We start from the raw sequence: 22,009 nt of genomic DNA on the forward strand, positions 1-22,009 counted from the left end.
TTTGCAGTTCTTGGCAGAAGGTAGTGGAACAAAAGGGTGAATGTGTTGTTCAATAAAGTTCTTGATGAACATGAAAAATGTGTCTTTTATTTTTATTTTAAAAACTGAAGGAACTTTTTGGCCAACCCAATAGAAAACTATAGAGAACACTGCTTTAAAAAACTTCCCAAAAGTTTTTAGTGCTTACAAAATATTTGACAGAGGATACTTCTTTACTATATCATGATATACAAAAAGTATCTATTTCTACCAACAGTTAAAATTTACAAGCTGGAAAGACTGAGCAATTAAATTGTGCAAAAATTACAAGAGAAGAAAATTACAGACCAACCTCCTTCGTGAATACAGACACAAAAGTCCTTAAGAAAATAAAAGCACATGGAATCCAGCAAAAAATAAAAGGAAAATTCGTCACGACCAAGTGAGGTTTAGCCGGAAGCATAAGGTTGATTTAACATTCAAAAATCAATTTAACAAATCTTACTTCGAGAAGAATTCCAAATATATGTACATACTCTCCCCTCCTCCAGGAGTGGACCTTAAGTCCCTCCTCTCCCTCGCCTTGGGTGCAGACTAGACTTAGTTACTTGCTTCCAAAGAAGAGAGCAGAGAAAGTAAAAGATAGTAACTTTACAGAATTACTATCTTTAACTGGCAAAGGCCACCTCACCACATAATCAAGGCTGACATTGCCAGGGAGGTCCTGTACCCAGTGGTATGATGGAATGAGGACACCTAACCTCCATGGTATTCTTTCCAAAAACCCATAACCCCAGTATAATCATGAGAAAAACATCAGACGAGCCCAGGTTGGGAGACATTCCACAGGACACCTGGCCAGTACTTCTTTAGACTGTCATGGTCGTGAAACTCAGGAAAGACCAACAAACTATTACAGACCAGAGGAGACAAGACAACAATGTGGTGCCCTGGACTGGATCCCAGAATAGAAAGAGGACATTAATGGAAAGAGGACATTAATGGAAAAACCTGCAAAATGGAAATTAATTTGGGAATATAGTTAATAGCTTTTAAAGCCAATTTAATTCACATTAATAAAACGGGGGATAAAAGTCACAAGATTATCTCAACAGATGCAGAAAAAGCATTGACAAAATTCAACACTCATTTCTGATTTAAAAAAAAATATCTCAGTAAACTAGACATAGAAAAGAACTTCAATTTGACTGAAAAACCTCCAAGTAGCTTATATTACTTACTTGATGAAATATTGAATATTTTACACCTACTATGAACAACAGTGCCCTCAATGTTTCTATTCTACATAGCACTGGAGATCGCAGCAAAAGAAAGAAATAAAAAAACTAGTAGGAAGAATTAAACTGTTTATCAACAGGCAACATGGTTATTACGATGTTAGTTTTCCCCGAATATGATCTAAAGATACAATGTAATTTTCATAAAAATCCCAAACAGATTTTTAATAGATACTGACAAGTGAATTACAGAATTTATATGCAAAATTCAAAGGACTGAGAATAGCCAAAACAATCTTGAAAAGGGAACAAAACTGGTGAATTACACTTCCTGATTTCATGCCACAGTAATCAAGATAGTGTAGTATTGGCAATAGAACAAAAAAGAGATTCCAGAAAGAGACCTAAACTTAAGTGGGCAATTGATTCTTAACATAAGCACCAAGGCAACTCAATGGGAAAGCCTTTACAACAAATAATGGTACAAAAACTAGATAAACTAATGGGAGAACTGAGACTCTCACACATGACTGGTGGGAGTATAAACGGTACAAACACTTTGGAAAACCATTCAGCTGTTTCTTATAGCATTAAACACACTGCTACCCTGTCTCAGTAATTCCACTCCTAGTTAATGCCAAGGGAAACGAAAAATTACATTCACAAAACGATGTGTAAGATAAGCTTTGAGTTATTCATAATAACAAAAACAAAACTGGAAACAACCCAAGTATCTATTATCAGAACACAAATAAGGTATATCCATAAAATGGAATGAACTGTTGACTACTGACATACACAACCACTTGGATGAAACTCAGAAACATTACGGTGAGCAAAAGAAGCTAGGCACACAGCATTACATCATCACAAACTGATTGTATAAATGTATGCAAAGGAAAGACAAGGAAAGACTAATTTAAGTCAACAGAACTAAGAACACGGCTTGCCTCTGAGAGGAGTCAGGACAGACTAGAAAGAAACAAGGGGGAATTTTCTGGGGTGATGAACTGTTTCTCACCAACAGAAGGATAGTAACTTGGATGTATCAAAACACTGAACGTATACCTCAGATCTATGCCTATCACTGAATGTAAATGTTATCACAATTTTAAAAGTTTCAAATTTAACTAGTGCAAAGATATTTTTAAACTTCTCACTTGTTCCTCTATACAAGCCAAAACCTTTTTAACCATGTTTGAAGACAAAAGCATCACTGACACTGAAGTGGCTGTATAATTAGAAAGGCTTGAGAGTTAGTCTTCATAATTAGGTCTTTCTAATTTGTTTCGAGTACAGTGATTCCTTTGTATTAACCAAGGAAGAACATTAGTTAAATAAAAGGAGCCACTGAAAATAGACCTTTCAACTGAAATTACTTTTTAGTTCCATAATTCAGATTCTAATGTGTACTTAAACATAACTCCTAGAAAGAAGTCATCTGAAAAACTGCAATGTGCCTTCCACCTCCGTCTTAAGCAACCCAGAGCCATGAGCACTGCAACGCAAGGTGGAGTGCAAAGGTTTGGTTCATCAACACGCTGCAGACAGTTAATTTAAGAAAATGGGTCAAAAAACTAGGAAGACACCAAAACACAGGTGTATGCGGCAAAATAAAACTGCTGCTCTTCCCTGAGGACTATATAATTTATTTATACTACTAAAAAGGATGGGAGGACAGCCCTCCAAAAGCAAAGCCTACCAAAAGGTACTGAAATAATACCTCCCAGCACCCAAAACAGTACCGTGCATACAAGTTCTCAATAACGATCTCTTTGACTGACATTCAGCGATTCCACTATGAGGAAGAAAACAAGCCCAAAACATCTGTTGCCAGGAGAAAAGACCAGCACAACACCTGCCTCCAAGGACTATTAAGTCCTGAGAGCAAAGAGCAATACAAAGAATTTTCAGTCAGTACAAAAACAAGCAACAAAAACAAGGCAATAAACAAACCAACAATCAAGGACAGAGGATAAGGAAAATGTGTGAGTGACTTTTTAAAAATATTTTTAAATACTAGATATAAAATTAAATTATGGAACATACAGCTTAAAAGAAAAAGCAGATAATATACCTCTTAACAGATGGTATAAACTATGTAATCTGGATGAGAGTTTACTTTCTCCTCTATAAAAAGAGTCACATAGAAAACAAGCATTAAGATGTTTCAAGTGAGTTAGCAGCAACTAGAAATCACAGGAGTTAAACAAACGCATTCTACCTCTTTCCCCTCCAAATCACCAAGGGTCAAATTTTAACCTCTCTGTATTTCCCTGTTCACAAAAGTTATTTTATTCGTGGCAAAAACATTTTAAAATATTTGACACAGAAAGTATAAAATAATCCCACCATCCAGAGGTGATCACTATCACCATTTGTCTTTATCCATCCAGACATGTGTTTGAGAGTCACACACACACATTTAAACATGCAAAGCTATGGAGGAACCTAAGGGGAAGAAATCTGTTAGCTTGCTCTTTTCACTTAACGCGTCACGAGCCTCTTTCCATGTCCAAGAGAGCAAGGGCATCCTTTGGCAACCTGCAGTCCCCTGACCATCATTTATTCAACCTTTTAGAAAAATCTATTTACATTGGTTCCACTTATTTTCAACGCTGCAAACAAATACCCACTGCATGTATCCTTGAACAACACATCTTAGATTAACTCTTGGATAACTTCATCAAAGTGGAATTATTGAGCCAAAGGACTTTCAGGCTTTTGATACTGTCACAAACAGTGTAGGGTCTGCAATTTTACTCTTCTTGCAAGTTAATAACGTACCCTGCCACTGTTTCATGGAGGCTGTGAGAAGGCACGAGACTCTCAGCCACAGACTAGGACAATTTATTACTCTTAACAATAGCAGTAGCATTTGGGTCCAGCTCCCTAAGCCCCAATTCCCATTGGGCCATCTGACGAAGAGGGCCAGGTGACCCTGTGCAAAGGTAGCTGTTTTACAGGAGGGGCACTGAGTTTAGGGAACTGTTATAATGAGCAGAAGGCATGGCTGCCCCCTACTCCAGAGAAAGATACGTCTTTCCTAGATGCTGCTACAAAAACACCCTTGAAAAGACTGTCGGGAACAAAGGAGGTGCTTTGCTCCCCCGAACATGCAGAGACATGACAGAATTATGGAAAATTCTTCTGGCAGTCAATATTTCCAAAATAATCCCCCCAACAGAATAAAAAATACCTGACCAATAATTTTGATTTTTGCCAATATTAAGACAGGTTAGAACTCTCAACTGTTATAATTTTTATTTTATTGAATATATTTTATATACTTAGCGATCATTTGCTTATGTTATTTTTGGATTACTTTCTCACATTATTTGCCCTTCTTTCTACAGGAGTGCTCATCTGTATATACGGAACATATTGAATATATTAACTCTTCCATACCGAACATATTAACTTTACTACATATACTAATTCTTAGGCTCATGTGTAAATATTTCCTCATATTGTCTAAACTTGTTTATAGTGCTTTGGGGTATTTCTCTATGACTTTCTAAACTTGTTTATAGTGTTTTGGGGTATTTCTGTATGATCAAATCATTCTTTTCCTTTACGGCTTAAAAAGGCCCAATACCAAGAGTAGCAGAGTAGTGAAACCAAGACAACTTGGTACTCATTTTTACTCATTCTCTATCATGTCCTTAATCATGAAACTCTCAGCTTTAACTGAATATGCTGTCACCTAATAAAACACTATATTCACCAGTCTCCTTTGCTGTGAGGTACAGCCACGTAACTAAGACGTAACTCATGAGATGTTTACACAGTGTTGTTTGAGAACTCTGGGACATGTCTTCAAAGGGTGGGCATGGTCTCATTCAGTCTTCCTGCAATCCACTGTTTGGATGTGGACCATGGTAAGACCAGCAGCCCTGGAGTTGTACCATGGAAATCTGGAAGAAGCCTGGGTACCTGATTACCTTGTGAGGCCAATACCAGATCTGAAATGCCTTCTGGAATTTTTTGACATCATGAGAAATAAACTTGCACTATTTGGTGAGTTTTCTGTTTTGCAGGTAAGCCTAAGGCTAACACACCATTATTAAAACATTAAAACATTTTCTTCTAATACATGTAAAGTTTGGTGTGAATTAATCTGAGATCAATATTGGCATAAGGTACAAGAAAGGTATATAACTTTTCCCCCGATGACTAAGGCTTCCTAAGTATGTCTGAGATATTGTTATATTAACTCATACATGTTATGAGTTCATTTACTTGAGGGCTGGGTCTGATCATTCATGTTCCTCCAAAGATAACTCTCTCCCTCAATCTGTCTGTTCAGAAGACACTGAAAATGGAAGGTAAGATTACCATTTTTTTAAATAATAATCCACTTTTGCTTCAATATTTTAATGAATACAGTTCAGGAACCAAAGTCGGAAACATCTAGATCTACAAGTCATACCTTATCAGTTCCCGAAGGCACCCAAGCAACAGCATAACACCTACCAGCATTCTTATTCTTTAACTGCTTTACAATAAAATAGTTTATATCTCCAGAGATCATTTAAGGCTTAAAATCTACAAAACCTTTTCTCACTCTAAAATATGCTACAAACACAATACATTATCCAAGTAAGGAGAAGTATTACCTAAAATGCTGAAAGAATAAATTACTGGGCGGAAAAAAACCACAATGGAATTAATTTTCCAACTACAAAATACTACAAACTAATGAAGAGGAAATGAACTAATTAATGGGCGCTGGATTCCCAGGTTTCCCTTTCAACTACTCACCCCCAGAATGACCTCCACAGCCACTTCCGTCTGTCCCCCCCAACGCCTTAACAGCTTCTTAGATTTCTCTCTCAGAGATCTTTTGCCAAAACACCCTTTCACAGGTCTGACCTAATCTAGGCTCGTACTGGCTTTGCACTGGGCGGAACGTGGTGCTAAACACGACCCACTTAAATCTGGTCTCCCTGAACCTCGGTTCGGTGGCTCATCACTCAGAACAGAGCAGTCACCAGTAGGAGAACCATTTCTTACTTAACATCTTCTTTAGCTTTGTCTTGGTTCCTTGGGCTGAATATATTTGCCTACAATTGAAGAATCTGGGAAAAGGGAGCGTTCTACTATTCTACCTTTTCTCTAAGTTTCAAATTATTTCAAATAGCAAGAGAGACAGAGAGAAAGCACAAAAAGAGAAGTCAAATTTAGCTCGTTGGGGAAAAGCAAGGGTGTCCCAGAAAGTGTCTGTACGTGATCATATACTCTGTCGTAGCATTATATTAGGGAAAAGATAAGGGTAAATGTTTTGTATACTGAGTTTCTAAAGCACTGGTGTAAGACCTAAAGGAAATGACCTAAGCCAGAGAAATACCACTTTTCATGATCTCTTGGGAAAAAGAGGGAAAAAAGTATTAAGGAAAATAACTGAGAAAAAACATTATTAAGGAAAAAAAAAATTTTAACCCACAAGTTCTAAGACTATAGAATGATTTTGTGGCTCACATGCTTGACCCATGGGACAAGTTCTAAGGTTAGAAAACAGAATCTATAAGCCTCCATCTCAGAGCACACCTCTATTCATCCAATGACATCTATTTTTCCAGACCTACTTCACAGGCTACCTCTTCCATAAAGCCTCAACACATCCCACCCCGGTTCCCCAATCCATCCTCAAGACACACACCCGACCAGAGAGGCCCCCTGTGTGAGCTGCTAAAGCATGTACCTGAGCCTCTCTTCTAGGAGGTTTACTTCTATGTTTACATCACTGGAATTTGCCCACGTCTTCTCTCCCTTTTATGAGGCTGCAATTACCTTGAGAACAAGAACCAAGCTTCTCAATCATCCTTATTTCTTCAATACCTAACACAGCACCTAAATCCAGGGAACTCTGCAGTATTTTTTGAATAATGGTCAAAATTAACTAACGTTAACTAATTTGAAATAATTACAGCACTCCTTTCAAAGCACTAACATATACTGCGCATTTCAAAACATTTCTACCCACACTCCCATAAAACATTTAAAACATTCTTAGGGGCCTCCCTGGTGGCGCATTGGCTGAGAGTCCGCCTGCTGATGCAGGGGACACGGGTTCGTGTCCCGGTCCGGGAGGATCCCACATGCCGCGGAGCGGCTGGGCCCGTGAGCCATGGCCGCTGAGCCTGTGCGTCCGGAGCCTGTGCTCCGCAGCGGGAGAGGCCACAACAGTGAGAGGCCCGCGTACCGCAAAAAAAAAAAAACAAAAAAACAAAAAAACAAAAAAAACATTCTTAACACTCAAAGGGCAAACAGCTATCTGGAAGCCACAGCTAACCAGAACTCACTGTCCAAAGATTCTAGAGAGCTCAGGGTTTTGTTTTTGTTCTTTTTTTTTAACTACACTCATACTTCAAAGAAGAGATGTATCAACTTTTCGCTAATATTAAAAAGATGCTCATTTTAAATCTGGAAGAAAAAAAAAACTCCAGCAAACTTTTGGACTCTTTTTAAAAGATGAACAAATACCTCTTCAGTTTCAGGAGCAACCTGGGAATCAGTAATCTCATCTAATTCCTCTTCAGCAACACAGTCTTCCTGCTCTTTCATCCCTTGTTGCCCACAAGCCTGCAAGTATTCTTCATCCTAACAGCCATTAAAGAGAAAGTAAGTTTTTCTCATATAGCTTTGGGGTTTTTAAGCACTTTTCACCTTCATGACTCATGCTTAGTTATGTTAGCAAATTTTACTATGGCAATTATCAGACTGAGCAGAAAAGCACTAAGCACAAAACCAGAATGGGGCCTCCCCTGAGTGTTCATGGGCACAAGAGAGCAGTATGCCAACCCAATCGCTGCAGGGAGTGATACGGACCCTGCTTCAACCTCCAAGGGCCCTGACAAGTAGCTCTTCTTCAAATCCAACACTAAGGAAATGTAATCTTAAAAAGAAAGTGTGTATGTGCTTGCATAGAGCAGCTCAGCAGCAGTACGGGGGCTGGAATTATGCCCAATTCGAACCGTTTTTATATCAACAGAAGACAACAAAAGTATGGGCAATTCAATTCAACTCAGGAGCTGTATTAAAATTACATGTTAGAATTAGTTTCTCCATCAGCCGCTCCCTTGAATCAGAAGGATGATTCCAGGTTTGCATGAAATGTAAGGGCATGGCAGCAGGCAGGCATCTCTTGACGGCATAGGGAAGGAAGCAGGCAAGCTGGCTAGAAACAACAATTGCAAGGAAAGAAGGGCTCCTACAGGTATCACTACAAGTAACAAGATCTGACCCCTCCAGGGGAGCTGAACTCCCCAGTGCCCCTGGCCACCAGCTCAAGTGAACAATAGGCAGGAAGGAAGAGCGGACCAGCTGCGGGACCTGCACAGCCCTACTGCACAGAATCCAACAGTCTCTCTACAAAGAACAGCAGCTGTACCCAAGGTGACAGACCACCTTAGTCCCCACAGCCGTCTCGCAAGACTGTCCAAACACACTGCATTTTACTTCCCCAAAGAAACTGTTACCATCCTACCTAAAAGAGCAACTATCACTACCCATGATTCACTGAGAGCAGAACTGTCGGATTTCAAATAAGGCCATACGATGCTAATCAAAACTGTCAGCCAACATACAATGGAGAATAGTCTACACCACTGAACTCTCACTGGGAAACAAAAATCTGCTATCCATTACATAAATTACCAATCTGAAATTGTTCTTACAGAACAATGTCTTATGAAATCTCAATCTATGTTAACTTTAAAGGCACTAAGTAAATCTGGTTGTGCTCAAAAGTATAAATCATCTGACAGTGTTCTCATATTCTGTTGAATAATAAATAATATACATCTCTTCCTAATACAAGAATACAAGTTTTTACATCAAATCCCAATTCACTCTCAAGATTAGGACAGCAAAATTCAAAAAAAATTTTTTTGAGTATGAAAGGAAAGAACACCACAATTTACTACCAACTTTTTATGGGAAAATGCAGTTTCTTCATATGTAAGATTGTCCCTTCCAATTGTAAAATTCTGCGATTTTATGATTCCACTCCCAGTTATACACAAAATTCCTCCCTGTGACGTTACGTGTGAGCTCAAATAGACAGAACATACTCGTGATGAGTACAGAGTTAATTCTAGCTTTAGAGTATGAGTTAACAAGTCCTAAGTAGGACATGAACCACAGTTAAATAAACCATTTAATAAACTAAAATACCACTGGTATACACAGGACTGCAATCTACTCATATGTTCGTTACCCTAATAATGAATAATTAATTAATCTGTGCACCAGTGACAGCCTAAGACAGTAAGAGGCCCACACTGCAGAGCTGGAGAAAAGTATTTCACAGCTTAAGTCCATTTTTCTCTTCCCATGCAAAGAAGAGGCAGTGCCAGATTCTACCACTGTGATGTCTATAAAGAAACCAATAATCTTAAAGAAACCAGAAAGAAAGGAAAGAATGAGTGTGGCTGTAAAGCCGGATATACTGAGGTGAGCTGACATTGCTCACAGACAGACATTTAACTTCGCCTTGTACCTTTAAACTTTACAACTCTCTGTGAAAATATTTGGACACGTTCAGTTAAGTAAATTTATTTACTTTAAGATTTTTTTAATTCTGAAAAAATTTATTTTAATGCGGAGAAGTACTGTGAGTATAACGAATTTGCATTTTTGTCTTTTCAATACGTGAATCTTAGGCACAAGATGCTGGATAGTTAAGTTGGATTTTATACAACAAGGGGCCTAAATGTAACCTCAAGTTTGGAAAATAAGAGAGGGAAAGTCCTCACTTACTAAAAATTCTCTTTACAACAAACTCTGCAAGAACACCAAAGTGAGAGATACCTCTTATGTGACCATGTATAAGTGCTATCAAGCACTTTCCACACTGTGATTTGTTCCACTAAAGTCTAAGTTCACAGAAGGCAGGGGCCACGCTTTATGCTTCATATTTCAGCAATACTTACGTCCCCACTGCTTGGACACTGGTAAAGATCTGTTGAGCTTTTGAATTTACAAGGGATGTGACTGACTGACCATCTTATTTTAGGGATGAGCAGTAGAAATACTAAAACGCTCTAACCAGGGTATAACGGGGCACATTTTTTAAAGACCTTGGCTTAATTTTTAAGAATCATTTTAATTTACAGTGTCTCACTTTAACATAGTATATGGACACACCAGTAAACCAGAGAGCACCTGTCCACACTACTGAAGGATTTATTACCAAAAGAAACCATTACAGAGTTATCGAAAAAACAAGGACCCATGATGCCTTTTACAGGATTCTGTTTACCAAACCTAGAAATATTTTTTCATTACTATATCTACTAAAGAGAAAGCATTCAAAAAGAATAAATCTTAAAAATAACACTGCGATATATAAACGCAACTGTGTTTGGAACTAAATATTCTAAGGCTCCACGTAAACGATTAGTGTCTTTCAAAACTACACACACACAAATTTTTTATCAAATGAAAAATTACCTACTCTGAATAGAAACATTAAGAGATAAAGGCAGAACTCTAGCCCTAATGCTGCATGCCTCCACCCCATTCCAGCAGCCCCACTCACACTGCACCTTGGGGGAGACCAGCACCCTGAAAACCCTAAGATTCTACTGCACCTATGGAGGTCATGCCCTTCCAACATAAATTTCTTTTAATGCTTATTTCAAAAACAAATCTTTTTTAATGATAACATGAAGACAGATGAGCAATCTTTCACTAATACCTTTTTCTTTCTTGACAGTTCAACCTAAAAAAAAAAAAAAGCTACCAACCAAAACCACCTTTCCGAAATAAAAATCAGTGCAATCTTTGCTTCCTGATTACAGATAACAAATTATGTGTGACATTTCCTAAACTAACCTCCAATCTCTTTATTCATGTTTAGACAGTTCTCAGTTACAAAAAAGGATGAATGAACAGGACATCAATCACTCTGGAATATTAGCACCTTAAAGATGTCTTTAGCAGGTCAATAATCTTTTCACCTTAGAAGGACTTTATCAGATCTTGTCTAAAGCCTGGATAAAAGCCCTGCATTAAGTACTTCTAACAATTGACAGTGTATCTCCACCACACAAAGCTGTTTTCTTCCTCAAGGTCACGATTCTGTGCAGCCTTCCAGGATGACAAAGGAGCATTACCTCCGGCCAAACAAGCTGTCAACACAAACTTTGTCAGAGCACAGATAAAGAAACTGGCAGACAGTGATAATAAGGTCTAATTTCCCGCCCTCCCAGGGGAGGGAAACAGATTTCAAATCAGTCTAGAAACCTGTACCCAGGCAGCCATGCTCTCTTCGGCCATACAAAGGAGAAAGACTCACTGTGAACTCATCTAAAGGCTCGTTGATCTCGATGTCTAACACCTCGTCGCTGTACAGCGGCTCCTCCTCCGGCTCCCCCGCGTACTCGATGTGGTCTTCTGCCAGCTCAGCACCGTGGCCTTCATACTGTCCTTCTTCCTGGTACTCAGGAGCATACAGTTCAGATCCATCAGACTTGTGATAAACGAGTTCATCCTCTCCTTGTTCATACTCGGATTCCTGTTCTCCAGACTGGTCATTAGTGTTGTCAGACAGTTCAAACGATGTGACCATGCCAGATGTGGTATTCAGACTAATTGTGACACCCTGAGAACTAGAGGGGACAAAAATACAAAGAAAGGCAGGCAACTGGAGTGAAGCTCAAAACTAAATCACTGCATAAGTTAACTGTTAGAAAGACCAGTGAAAAGTTACTCCAGTGGCTGCTCAATGCACACTGACAACAACGACTGCAAGCAAAACTCAATGTGCTCCCTACTAAGCCAGCACTACAAACCCTCCTGCACACCGCAGAGCTCAGTGCACTACACTGAGCCAGGGCCAGCACCAGACTCCTACTGCATAAGGCGCCCCCTCTATCATCGGCTGCAGCTTATGTGACCAGGAGAACAGAGCAACCATGAGAAACAGGTCTACCTGGCAAAAGTCCAGGACTGAAAGCAAATAGACTATGTTTCATTCTAACTTCCAGAATGAAATGGGTGGTATCTATTTTCTAAAACATCCAGGTAAAACTAGGAGTATTACTCTATAAACAGAAAATCATAGATGGAATTTTAAGAACAACTTGTTTTCTTTTTTAAATCTATGACGCAAACTATAAACTCCTATTTAAGAAATCAAAATATTAAAAATCTGCATGAAAATACATTTCAATGTTCAACTAAAGTTTATACTAGCCACAAATTTTTTTTAAAAAGTTAATTTCTGAGTAAAATAAACGAGGGCAGTTTTAAAACTGCAAAAAAAGAAATCACATTCCACCTGTTAAATCACAACAGATAAATGTCAAACAATTAAAAATGCATAGTAACACTTAAAACACAAGGTTTTGTAGCTAAATCTAAGTTTACACTTATTAAGTATCCAATCCTAACAAAAAATTGAACATGCCACATACACTTGAAGACATATGGCTAAAAACATTCCAAAGGTTTATTTCAAGGGCAATTTAACTAACTCAAAAGATCAAAATATAATAATGATGTCACGGAATGGAACTGGGAAACAAATAACTGACAAAATAAATTAATTTAAAACTTGTTACCCATTATGTTAGAAAAACTGTTACAAATCTATAGCTCAACAATGAATGGAATATATTTGTTAACTACATTTATAAGCAAGAAGCGTCTCTATATTTTCACAATAAATGTTTCCTCATAAAACTGAAAAAATTGTTCCACCTAACAGAGTATACTAAATGCCTCTTCCTCTTCTAATTGCGTTACTATGTCGGCAACAGAAAGATGTTCTTTATTGCCATGCACTGAGTATTTGTGCCCCCCCCTCCAAATTCATGTGTTGAATCCTAAAACCCAATGTGATGGTGTCTGGAGGTGAAGCCTTTGGGAGATGCCTAGGTCATGAGGGTGGAACCTCTGAATACGATCAGTGCCCTTATAAAAGGGACCCGAGAGAGCTCCCTCACACCTTCCAACCATGTGAGTACACAGTGAGAGGGCTGGGGGTCCTCACTAGAACCCAACCAGGCCAGCACCTCAACCTAGGACTTCCCGGCTCCCAGAACCGTGAGAAATAAATTTCTGTTCTTTGTAAGCTACCCTTTTATGAAATTTTGTTATGGCAGCCCAAACAGACGAAAACAACTATATTCAGATAGTCAACTAGAGGCGAAGTACAGTCCAAAGGAGTTTTCAAAATGGCAATTCAGTTACTAGATATGTATAGATAAAAACTGTCTAAAATGAAAACAAAAGCAGTAACATCAAACTGTGACCAACAGTATTAAGAGTGGGGGGCCACTGCCCCCCGTCCAAATAAAAGAATTCTTTAAAAGAGCGGTGCATATACCTGTACTGAACTTTTATAACCAGCACTCAACAGAGCTCTCAGAGGTCATTAAATGCAAGACCAACACTGATTTTAAATAGTTGATCTATTTATAGAAAAATATATATGGCTTCCACATCAAAGAGTTATATTAATATCCTGTTTACAATATAATCATGTTAAAGATACAGTACTACATTATCATTTATATCTCACTATAATTATAAATTAGTCACTAGAAATTTAGTTACATAAAGAACATTTTTAATGAGCTAATGTTGAGTACCTGAAATTTTCTTCGTCTTCGTTATCACTCTGCAGAAGATCATCATTTAGCTCCTCATCTGACAAATCCGACTGATTCTAATTAAAGTAAGAAATCTAATTAATGCATGTTACTTCCACAAAAAAAGACTTGTTACAAAAGTGCAAAATTACGTTGACTGGATTGTTTCTAACCTTGTTATTAAAACATCTACCATTCAGAAAGTTTTCTCAGTTTGATATAACCATTTGCCAGTCGAGATTCTACATATGGCATACTGGCTAACTACCCCAGACTAATTTTTATTTATTTATTTTTAATTAATTTATTTATTTATGGCTGTGTTGGGTCTTCATTGCTGTGCGTAGGTTTCTCTAGCTGCAGCGAGCAGGGGCTATTCTTCGTTGCAGTGCGCGGGCTTCCCACCGCAGTGGCTTCTCTTGTTGTGGAGCACGGGCTCTAGGGCGTGTGGGCTTCAGCAGTTGTGGAGCGCGGACTTAGTCGCTCCGCAGCACGTGGGATCTTCCCAGACCAGGGCTCGAACCTGTGTCCCCTGTATTGACAGGCGAATTCCCAACCACTGTGCCACCAGGGAAACCCCAAACTAATTTTTAGATGCCCAGTCAAATAAGTATAGAAGCAGCAAGCATAATGATCATATTTACTATAACTCTTAATGAAAGAAAAAAAGGAACGAGTCCTTTGGCAGTATCCTATAAACAAGTAATTTTTTCTTACCACAAAAAAAAAAAATGGGGCTTCCCTGGTGGTGCAGTGGTTGAGAGTCCGCCTGCCGATGCAGGGGACACAGGTTTGAGCCCTGGTCCGGGAAGATCCCACATGCTGCAGAGCAACTAAGCTCGTGCGCCACGACTACTGAAGCCCGCGCACCTAGGGCCTGTGCTCCACAACAAGAGAAGCCACCACAATGAGAAGCCCGCGCACCACAACGAAGAGCGGCCCCTGCTCGCCACAACTAGAGAAAGCCCACGCGCAGCAACGAAGACCCAACGCAGCCAAATATATATATATATATATGTAGAGTTATGTATATACATATACACACGATATATAAATATACACATCAACGATAACTGCTTTCAAGTTTTTACTTGATCAAGAGTTTAGAAAAACCTACATCAGGTTTTAGACTTTTATTCTTGTTTATCTGAAAATGTATCATATTTATGTTTATTTTTATGCTTATCTCTGAATATTCCCAAAAAGTAAATCCCAGCTCCAATATGCAAATACTAACCACTGAATGTTAAGGAAGGAGCTGCCGCTTCCTTCGGGCAAGTGGCAGCTTTGCTGCCGCCTTCAGAGATTCAGTGCCTGCTAGAGTGCCTTGTCGTAGCAGGAGCTGAAGTACTTGCTTCAAAGGGTTTAGGGCTTGAATTCTAAGTTATCAAAGAACTTACTAACAAATTAAACACTCAACTCTTTGTGCATTTAAAAAGTAATTCGATTCACAAAATTTTAATCTATACCCAACTTTCCAGTAACACATCCCATGCATAAGATGTATTCCTATATTTTAAATGCAATTAAATAACTATCATTTAGTTTCAGGAAGACCTGTATTTCTTACCTTTTTGCCAGAGAGCAAATCTTCTCCAAGTAAGTCATCTTCAAGTTCACTGTGGAAAAAAGAGACATGACAATGTATTATTCCTATTACACACTGCGAAGTTTGTAGACCACTGGGAAATTTATCCAGGACTTTAGGGTTTGGGTACTTTCACATTAAGTTTGCTACATTTTCCTTTATTAATAATGAAAACATATTTTCAAATACATAGGGAACATCTGGTCCTTTAAGTATGGGAAGCTTTGCTATAACTAGCGGCTCTCACTAGACTTCTAATCTTAGTTTTTTCACCTCAATATGAGATCTTAATTTCTCTGGACTTGTTCATTAATGAGCAAGAAGAAACTATAATACAATATCTATGCTTTCTCTTACCTACGATGAAATAGGAAAAGACAGATGCTCAACATCATTAACTAGGAAAATTAAAAACCAAAATCATTGAAAGACCATTTAACACTCAAACTGCGAAAACTGAGGAAGTTTAAAAATGAAAAATAAATGCTGATGAGGACATTCAAGTAAATCATAACTAAGAGAATTATCTTTATAACATGGGAGTCATGTCAGCTGTCCACAATTTTTTGTCAGCATGTTTATGCTTTGAAGCAATCAGAAGGAGTTTTTCTCATAATTAAAATACAAACCCTTACCAGATGAAAAACCTGAAGACATTTCCCACTGTATGTTTCTCTAACTGATGAAGATGGCTACCACTAAATTACATCTTTTAAAAGCAGATGACTAAGGACCAACAACTAGAAAGGAGGAAACGCAATTAGGCTATGATTCTAGGTACAAATGCCAATGGAGATTTAACTGCACCAATGTTCTTACTATGATTTGCTACTTTTTCAATAAGGGCTCTGGTTACAAATATCTGTAAGTTCTATAAGTTTTGAGTGCTATTTCACCCAAAACCCATGTTTACTTCTAGTGTGCTACTGTGCAGAATGCCAGAATATCCTGGAATGCACATAGGAAGTTACAACAGAAATTCTATATACTACTTTTTAGAACCAGAAACAACTCAACAAGTCATTTCATTCATGCACTGAATACCTCTTTCATTATTTTATGTTACCCTACATAAATCGTATACCATCATTTTATAGATAAAGGAAATAAGGACAAGGTTAAATGATTTGCCCAAGGTCACACAGCAGAGACAGACTCAGAATGAGAACTTAGCTCATGGAAAAAAATCTTTCATGGACCTGTATAAGTAAAACAGTTATTAGAGACTAATGTATAACTTCTTCCAACATTTTCAATCCACAAATCACCTAATCATCTTTCAGATACAATTTTTGTATCTTCAGTGTTACAATCATTTTCCATGGACGAGGAAAAAGTGCTTTCTAGTCACAATATTTACAATAAGCGCATTTGAGAATCTGATTCCAGATAACCCCCCAAAAATACAAGCACCCCTTTGAGGACAAGCACCCCCTGAAGCATCCCTCCAAATAACTGAAAAGGGGAGGTAATCCCATTTGCCCCAGGGAAACTAACTGAGGAGAACTCTTAAAACCATAATATGAACAGGTGCTGGTAATCATATAAGCAAAAATCTAGAAAGTATTTGTTGCTGACAAATATATGGAAATAAGAAATCAGTCTTGGACTACCACCTATTTTTTCTAAACAAAAGCATTTTTTAAAAGAAGATAAATGAAAACTTTACCAGTTGTAAATGAGTGGAGTGTACAGAGGTGGAGAACAGTTGTTTCCATGACTAACAAAGGCAATAATAGCATGAAATAAGAAAGCAAGACGGGAGACAGAAGGATTAAGTGCACGCGACTACAATATGCATAAATTATAGCTCAAGAAATCACTAACGCCCATTCAGTGTGCTACATGCCAAGAACCACTCCACGCGTTTCACACATACTCACTCTTTTGTTGACATAACACAACCCCAGCAACCAGACACCTACATCATTCTCCATTTTTTTCAACGTGAAAACAAAGACGCCAAGATGTTAAAGAACTGGCCCAAGGTCACCCTGCTTCCAAGTCAGAAACCAGTAGATGAGCTGAGACAGTCTGGCTCCAGAGTCCAAATACTAACTACTATGCACACACCCCACAAAAGTTAAATGTAGTTAGTTCTCTATTGTTATCATAAAGTTGGATCCTTACAAAGAGGTACACAAAAGGGAAGAAACTTGTAAACTACGAAACACTACCAAAATTACACCAAGGGTCACCAAAAGCAACAATGAACCAATGGGACTGAATGGTCCAAATCGAGTCCTTTCAAAGGGGTGAGCAGTTATGCTCGTGGACAATAACGATAACTGTTCGGAAGCGAAAGGAGTACCAAAAGCATGAGGAGGCTTCCTGCATTCACCTGCAGAGCTCCCACAAGATTTCACCAGTAAACACTACTGGAGGAAGAACAACCTCTTTGGCAGGTATTTCTTATCAAAGATGAGAGACAACGATCTCTTAGGGAGCAAGTACATTTTTACTAACAAACAGAATTATACTAAAAGACTTTTTCAGGAAACAGGTATTTTGCAGGCAGTCACCTGGCTGCAGCCTTTCAAAATGAGAAATCTAAGTGACAACAAAGACTGCACGTGAGCTCATCGTCTCTGTGCCTGCCTACTCCAGGCCACCCTCGTCTGGTCCCTGCCGGCTCCAGGCCCTGGATGGGGTCTCCAGGAATGGCTCCCACGGGCTCTCCGTTCCCCCGGTCTTTCTTCTGGATGGGCTCGGCCATGGGAGGTCCCAACGGAATGTCACAAAGTGAGAGGAGAGACTGCCCCCCCCCCACCTGCTCAGCTCCAGTTCCACCCCACACAAGCGCAGCCCTGGCTGGGCCCTCAGACAGCCCTCCCCCGCAGGCCTGCGGCTGCTCCCCCAGTGTCACACCTGCTTCTTTAGCCCTGCCCCTAAACATCCCCGTCATCAAATGACCTTCAGTGGAGACCTTCTCAACATGCTCTTTCCTACCGGGACGTACACTGATGTTTTCTGACTCACTCTTCTAAACTTTCAAACTTCTCCTCCACCATCCAGCACATGGAAGAGGCTATTTTATGCTTTAAAAATATCAAATAAAGAAATACATATGATACAGAATCTTCATATGCAAACATGCACTGAAGATGAGTGAAGAGAGGGCACTGGGACAAATGCTAGTCACACTGGAAAGAACAAGAAAAACTAGAGCCCTGTCTCACTGCAAACAAAACCCAATTCCTTCATAGCAGAAGACCAACTAATGTCATGACAACCAAAATAAATTCCCACTGAACAAATACTGGGACAATTCAAACATTAATAAGAATAATAACTACAATGGATTAAAAAAACACATGCAGTATTTAAATCTATGAATTTGAAATGACTCAAAAATAGAACTCACCTCTGGAGGATGCTAAGGAACTGACCCGTTCTTTTGAAAACTGGTAAATAAAAGTAAAGAATCAAGCACTTATTCCGTACCTCAGAGGAACCAAGTAGTTTACAGAATCACCACAACTAACAGAAAAAGAAGGAATGACAGAATGAGAATATCACCACTTGGATCGTCTAATGGCTGGTTACACCACAAAAAGTTAACGAGATATTGTGAAGCTCCTGATGGAGGAACATACCACCAACTAAGACACTGCAGAGCCCCTACTCCTGCCCAAATTCAAACCTGAATCTGATCAACCTCCAGATCTAACTATGAATTTACAGAAAATGCAAGATGAAGGAACATACTAAAAACACTCCAAGAGATGCAATCACCAAAAGTAGAAATTCTCCAAGATAAACCCCTTGTTTCTTCAACAAAAACTGCAGGGAACTAACAAAAACTGTGGAGAGAACTTACAGATGAAACAATACTTAAAAGACCTACAAATAAATTATGATATATGGATCTTATTTGGATTCCAAGTCAAACTATAAAAGGACACATATCCACATTATATGTACGTGTATTTGTAATATACTTATATATACATGAGACAATCAGGGAAATGTGAACATTAATAAGATATTCCTATTAAGGGACTTCTTTTTAGATATAACTCTATTATGGCTATATTTATAAATCCTTCATTTTTTAGAGAAATACAATCTGATATATTTTCAGATGAAATTATGTCTGTGATGTGAGGAGGGTTACAGAGATCACATATAAAACAAGAGTGCTTCCCACTGACACTGTTGAAGCTGAAGGATGGTATATTGCCTGCACTGTACTATTCTCATATACACTTGAAATTCTCAATAAGTAAAAAAAAAAAAAAAAAAAAAAAACAATTTAATCAATTTCAGGAGGAAGGACAGAACAGAGGAAGAAAAGGAAGGAAGGAGGGAGGGAGGGAGGGAGGGAGGGAGGGATGGAGACCAAAAAACACTTTAAAACTTTCATAGGAACATACAGAATACAGGGTAGGGAAGAATTTCTTGAGGACAAAAGGCAGAAAGCAGCTTGACTGACATCACATGTCTCCTGAAGAGGTGGCCTCAGGAAGGCCACAGTGTCGCCAAAGAGCGCACCTTACTTACCAAATGCACAACCTGAATCTAGGCTTGAGGAGACACTAGCAAAACCACACTTGAGGGCTGCTACAAGATAAACAGCGTGTCCTCTTCAAAAATGTCAAGTCGTTAAAGACAAAGCCTTTATAGAAGCCTTTACAGAAGTCTTTAAAGACAGAATTCTTCCAGATGAACAAACAAAGAGGAGGAAAAGAAACTCATTTTTGGCTAGAAAGCACATTACTGGGACAACTGACAAACCTTGGATAACCAATGTAGATTCAGAAGAAAATGGCATGATACAAACTACTGCAAACTACTGTCAAAAGGTGCAGGAAAGAAAAATGTTCTATGTGTGTATGTGAGCATGTAAAGAGGGAGAGAATAACAGGAATATGACAAAAAGCAACTGTGAGTCTGAAAGAAGGGCTTATAAGAATTCCTGGGTTTTTCTTGCAACTTTCCCATAAGTCTGAAAATGACTTCCAAATACATTTTTCATACTTTAATTTAAAAAATAAACAAAAACCATACAGGAAAAGATTATAATGATATTATTTATAAAAACCTACTTGAAGACTATTAAGTTTAAGACAATACATGCCACAGACTGGAAGGAGATATCTCTAAGTGCAAAAAAACAAATTTCAAAAAGTATAAAGAATCCCTAAAATCAATAAGGAAAAGACAAACAACCCAAAAGAAAAAGACAAATACTACCAGATGACTAACAGAACAGAAAGTCCAAATGATGAGTAAACTATGAAAATACACAAGATTTGACTCAGCTCCCCATCACAGTCTTTTAAATAAAACTAGTTATCAGTACTTCCCAATAGGACCACTGCTTATATAGAAAACTTTGCTCTAAGCTCTCACTTTTTTATGGACTACCTTAAGAGTCATTGAGGGTAATCAACTTTATGTAGACTATAAGAATTACACAGTTTTTAATGTAGATTTTTCAGTAAAACTTCTGGGACATCACAGTTTTCAAACAGCAACCAGGTATTCTTTTCACAGCAGTATATCATTGTTGTTCCTTATTCAGGTCTATTGACCTTCATTATCAAACTTTCTGACTGCAACTCCAAGGTAATGTTCACATTTTCAACACAGTATTTAAGATAGTAAGAAATATGTAACGAATAGTCATCATTTGAGAACTCCTCCAACTCAAATGAAGGCCTCTGTGCACTTCTCCAGTGCACATCCCTCTAACCCCTACTAGAGCGCCTTCCCAGAAGTAATCACTCCATGGAACTGACATCTATCATAACTGTCGACATTTTTAATAGAGTGTGTGTGTGTGTATGTGTGTGTGTATGTGTATGTGTGTGTGTATGTGTATTCCTAAAGAGAGATTTCCATCTTCACTAGTTATCAGAGAAATCCAAATTTAAACTATGAGATACCATTTTACACAAATTAAAATAGCAAAAATGTTAACGTCTAGCCAAATATTATGTAGGATGTGGAGGAATTCTGTTGCTATTGTTGTTGCAGGCATACAATTACTCCAATAATAGCTCTGGGTGCCCACCAACTCAATACCATCACTGTATAAAAACAGAGAGATAAGACCCCCCGTGCTCCGCTGGCAGCCCTGAGACAGCACAGGCCTGGGGTAGAAGCCCACTACAAAGCCTTCCACCTGGAGTGCTCACCCCTGCCCTACTTTAGCCCAGTAAGGACCAGCCTACCCAGGAAAGAGCATCACTAGCTAACACACTGCTCAGTAAAGATCTCTGTGTGGCCTAGCGACAGGAGATAAATCAGCATGGATCCTGTACGTAACCAGGGGTTTCCGCACCTGTCCCAGTCCTCGTCTGCAGCTCTTCTCCTCCAGGACCGCTCTGCACCAGGCTTATCAAACTGGTCAAAGTCATCATCTGTGAGCGAGAGGCCACGAAAGTCAGTCTTACTAAATTAAAACAGACACACATTCAAATACTGAAACAACTTGTTTCATTTAAGGATTCCTGACACGACATTTTAAAATACTAAAATTTCATATACAACAATTATAAATGCTTTAGCCATTTTTAATAACTAAAAAATTTTAAAGCACATATCTACCTAAAGAAAATCAACTTACTAAACACTATTAGGCATGAAAACTGACA

General features: G+C 38.5%; 1 protein-coding gene across 13 annotated transcripts in view; it reads right to left on the reverse strand.

Moving 5' to 3' along the window:
* Positions 1 to 22,009, reverse strand: part of RBM33 (RNA binding motif protein 33) — a 117,328-nt gene that overhangs the window by 80,936 nt on the left and 14,383 nt on the right. For 9 of the 13 annotated variants that reach the window (XR_007479112.1, XR_007479111.1, XM_049714619.1 and 6 more), the window contains exons 2-6: positions 21,697 to 21,775; positions 15,390 to 15,438; positions 13,820 to 13,896; positions 11,521 to 11,833; positions 7,704 to 7,820 (exon numbers count right to left, since the gene is read on the reverse strand). Coding sequence is in view for 11 of the 13 variants with exons in the window: in XM_049714619.1 (XP_049570576.1) it covers positions 7,704 to 7,820; positions 11,521 to 11,833; positions 13,820 to 13,896; positions 15,390 to 15,438; positions 21,697 to 21,775 (635 nt within the window). In the remaining 2 variants the exon portion in view is untranslated. Of the gene's footprint in view, positions 1 to 7,703; positions 7,821 to 11,520; positions 11,834 to 13,819; positions 13,897 to 15,389; positions 15,439 to 21,696; positions 21,808 to 22,009 lie in introns of all 13 variants that reach the window. The other 4 variants (XM_049714616.1, XM_012537267.3, XM_049714617.1 and 1 more) reach the window with 3 other exon arrangements.

This window comes from Orcinus orca, chromosome 9, assembly GCF_937001465.1.
Source record: "Orcinus orca chromosome 9, mOrcOrc1.1, whole genome shotgun sequence".
Classification (NCBI taxonomy): domain Eukaryota; kingdom Metazoa; phylum Chordata; class Mammalia; order Artiodactyla; family Delphinidae; genus Orcinus; species Orcinus orca.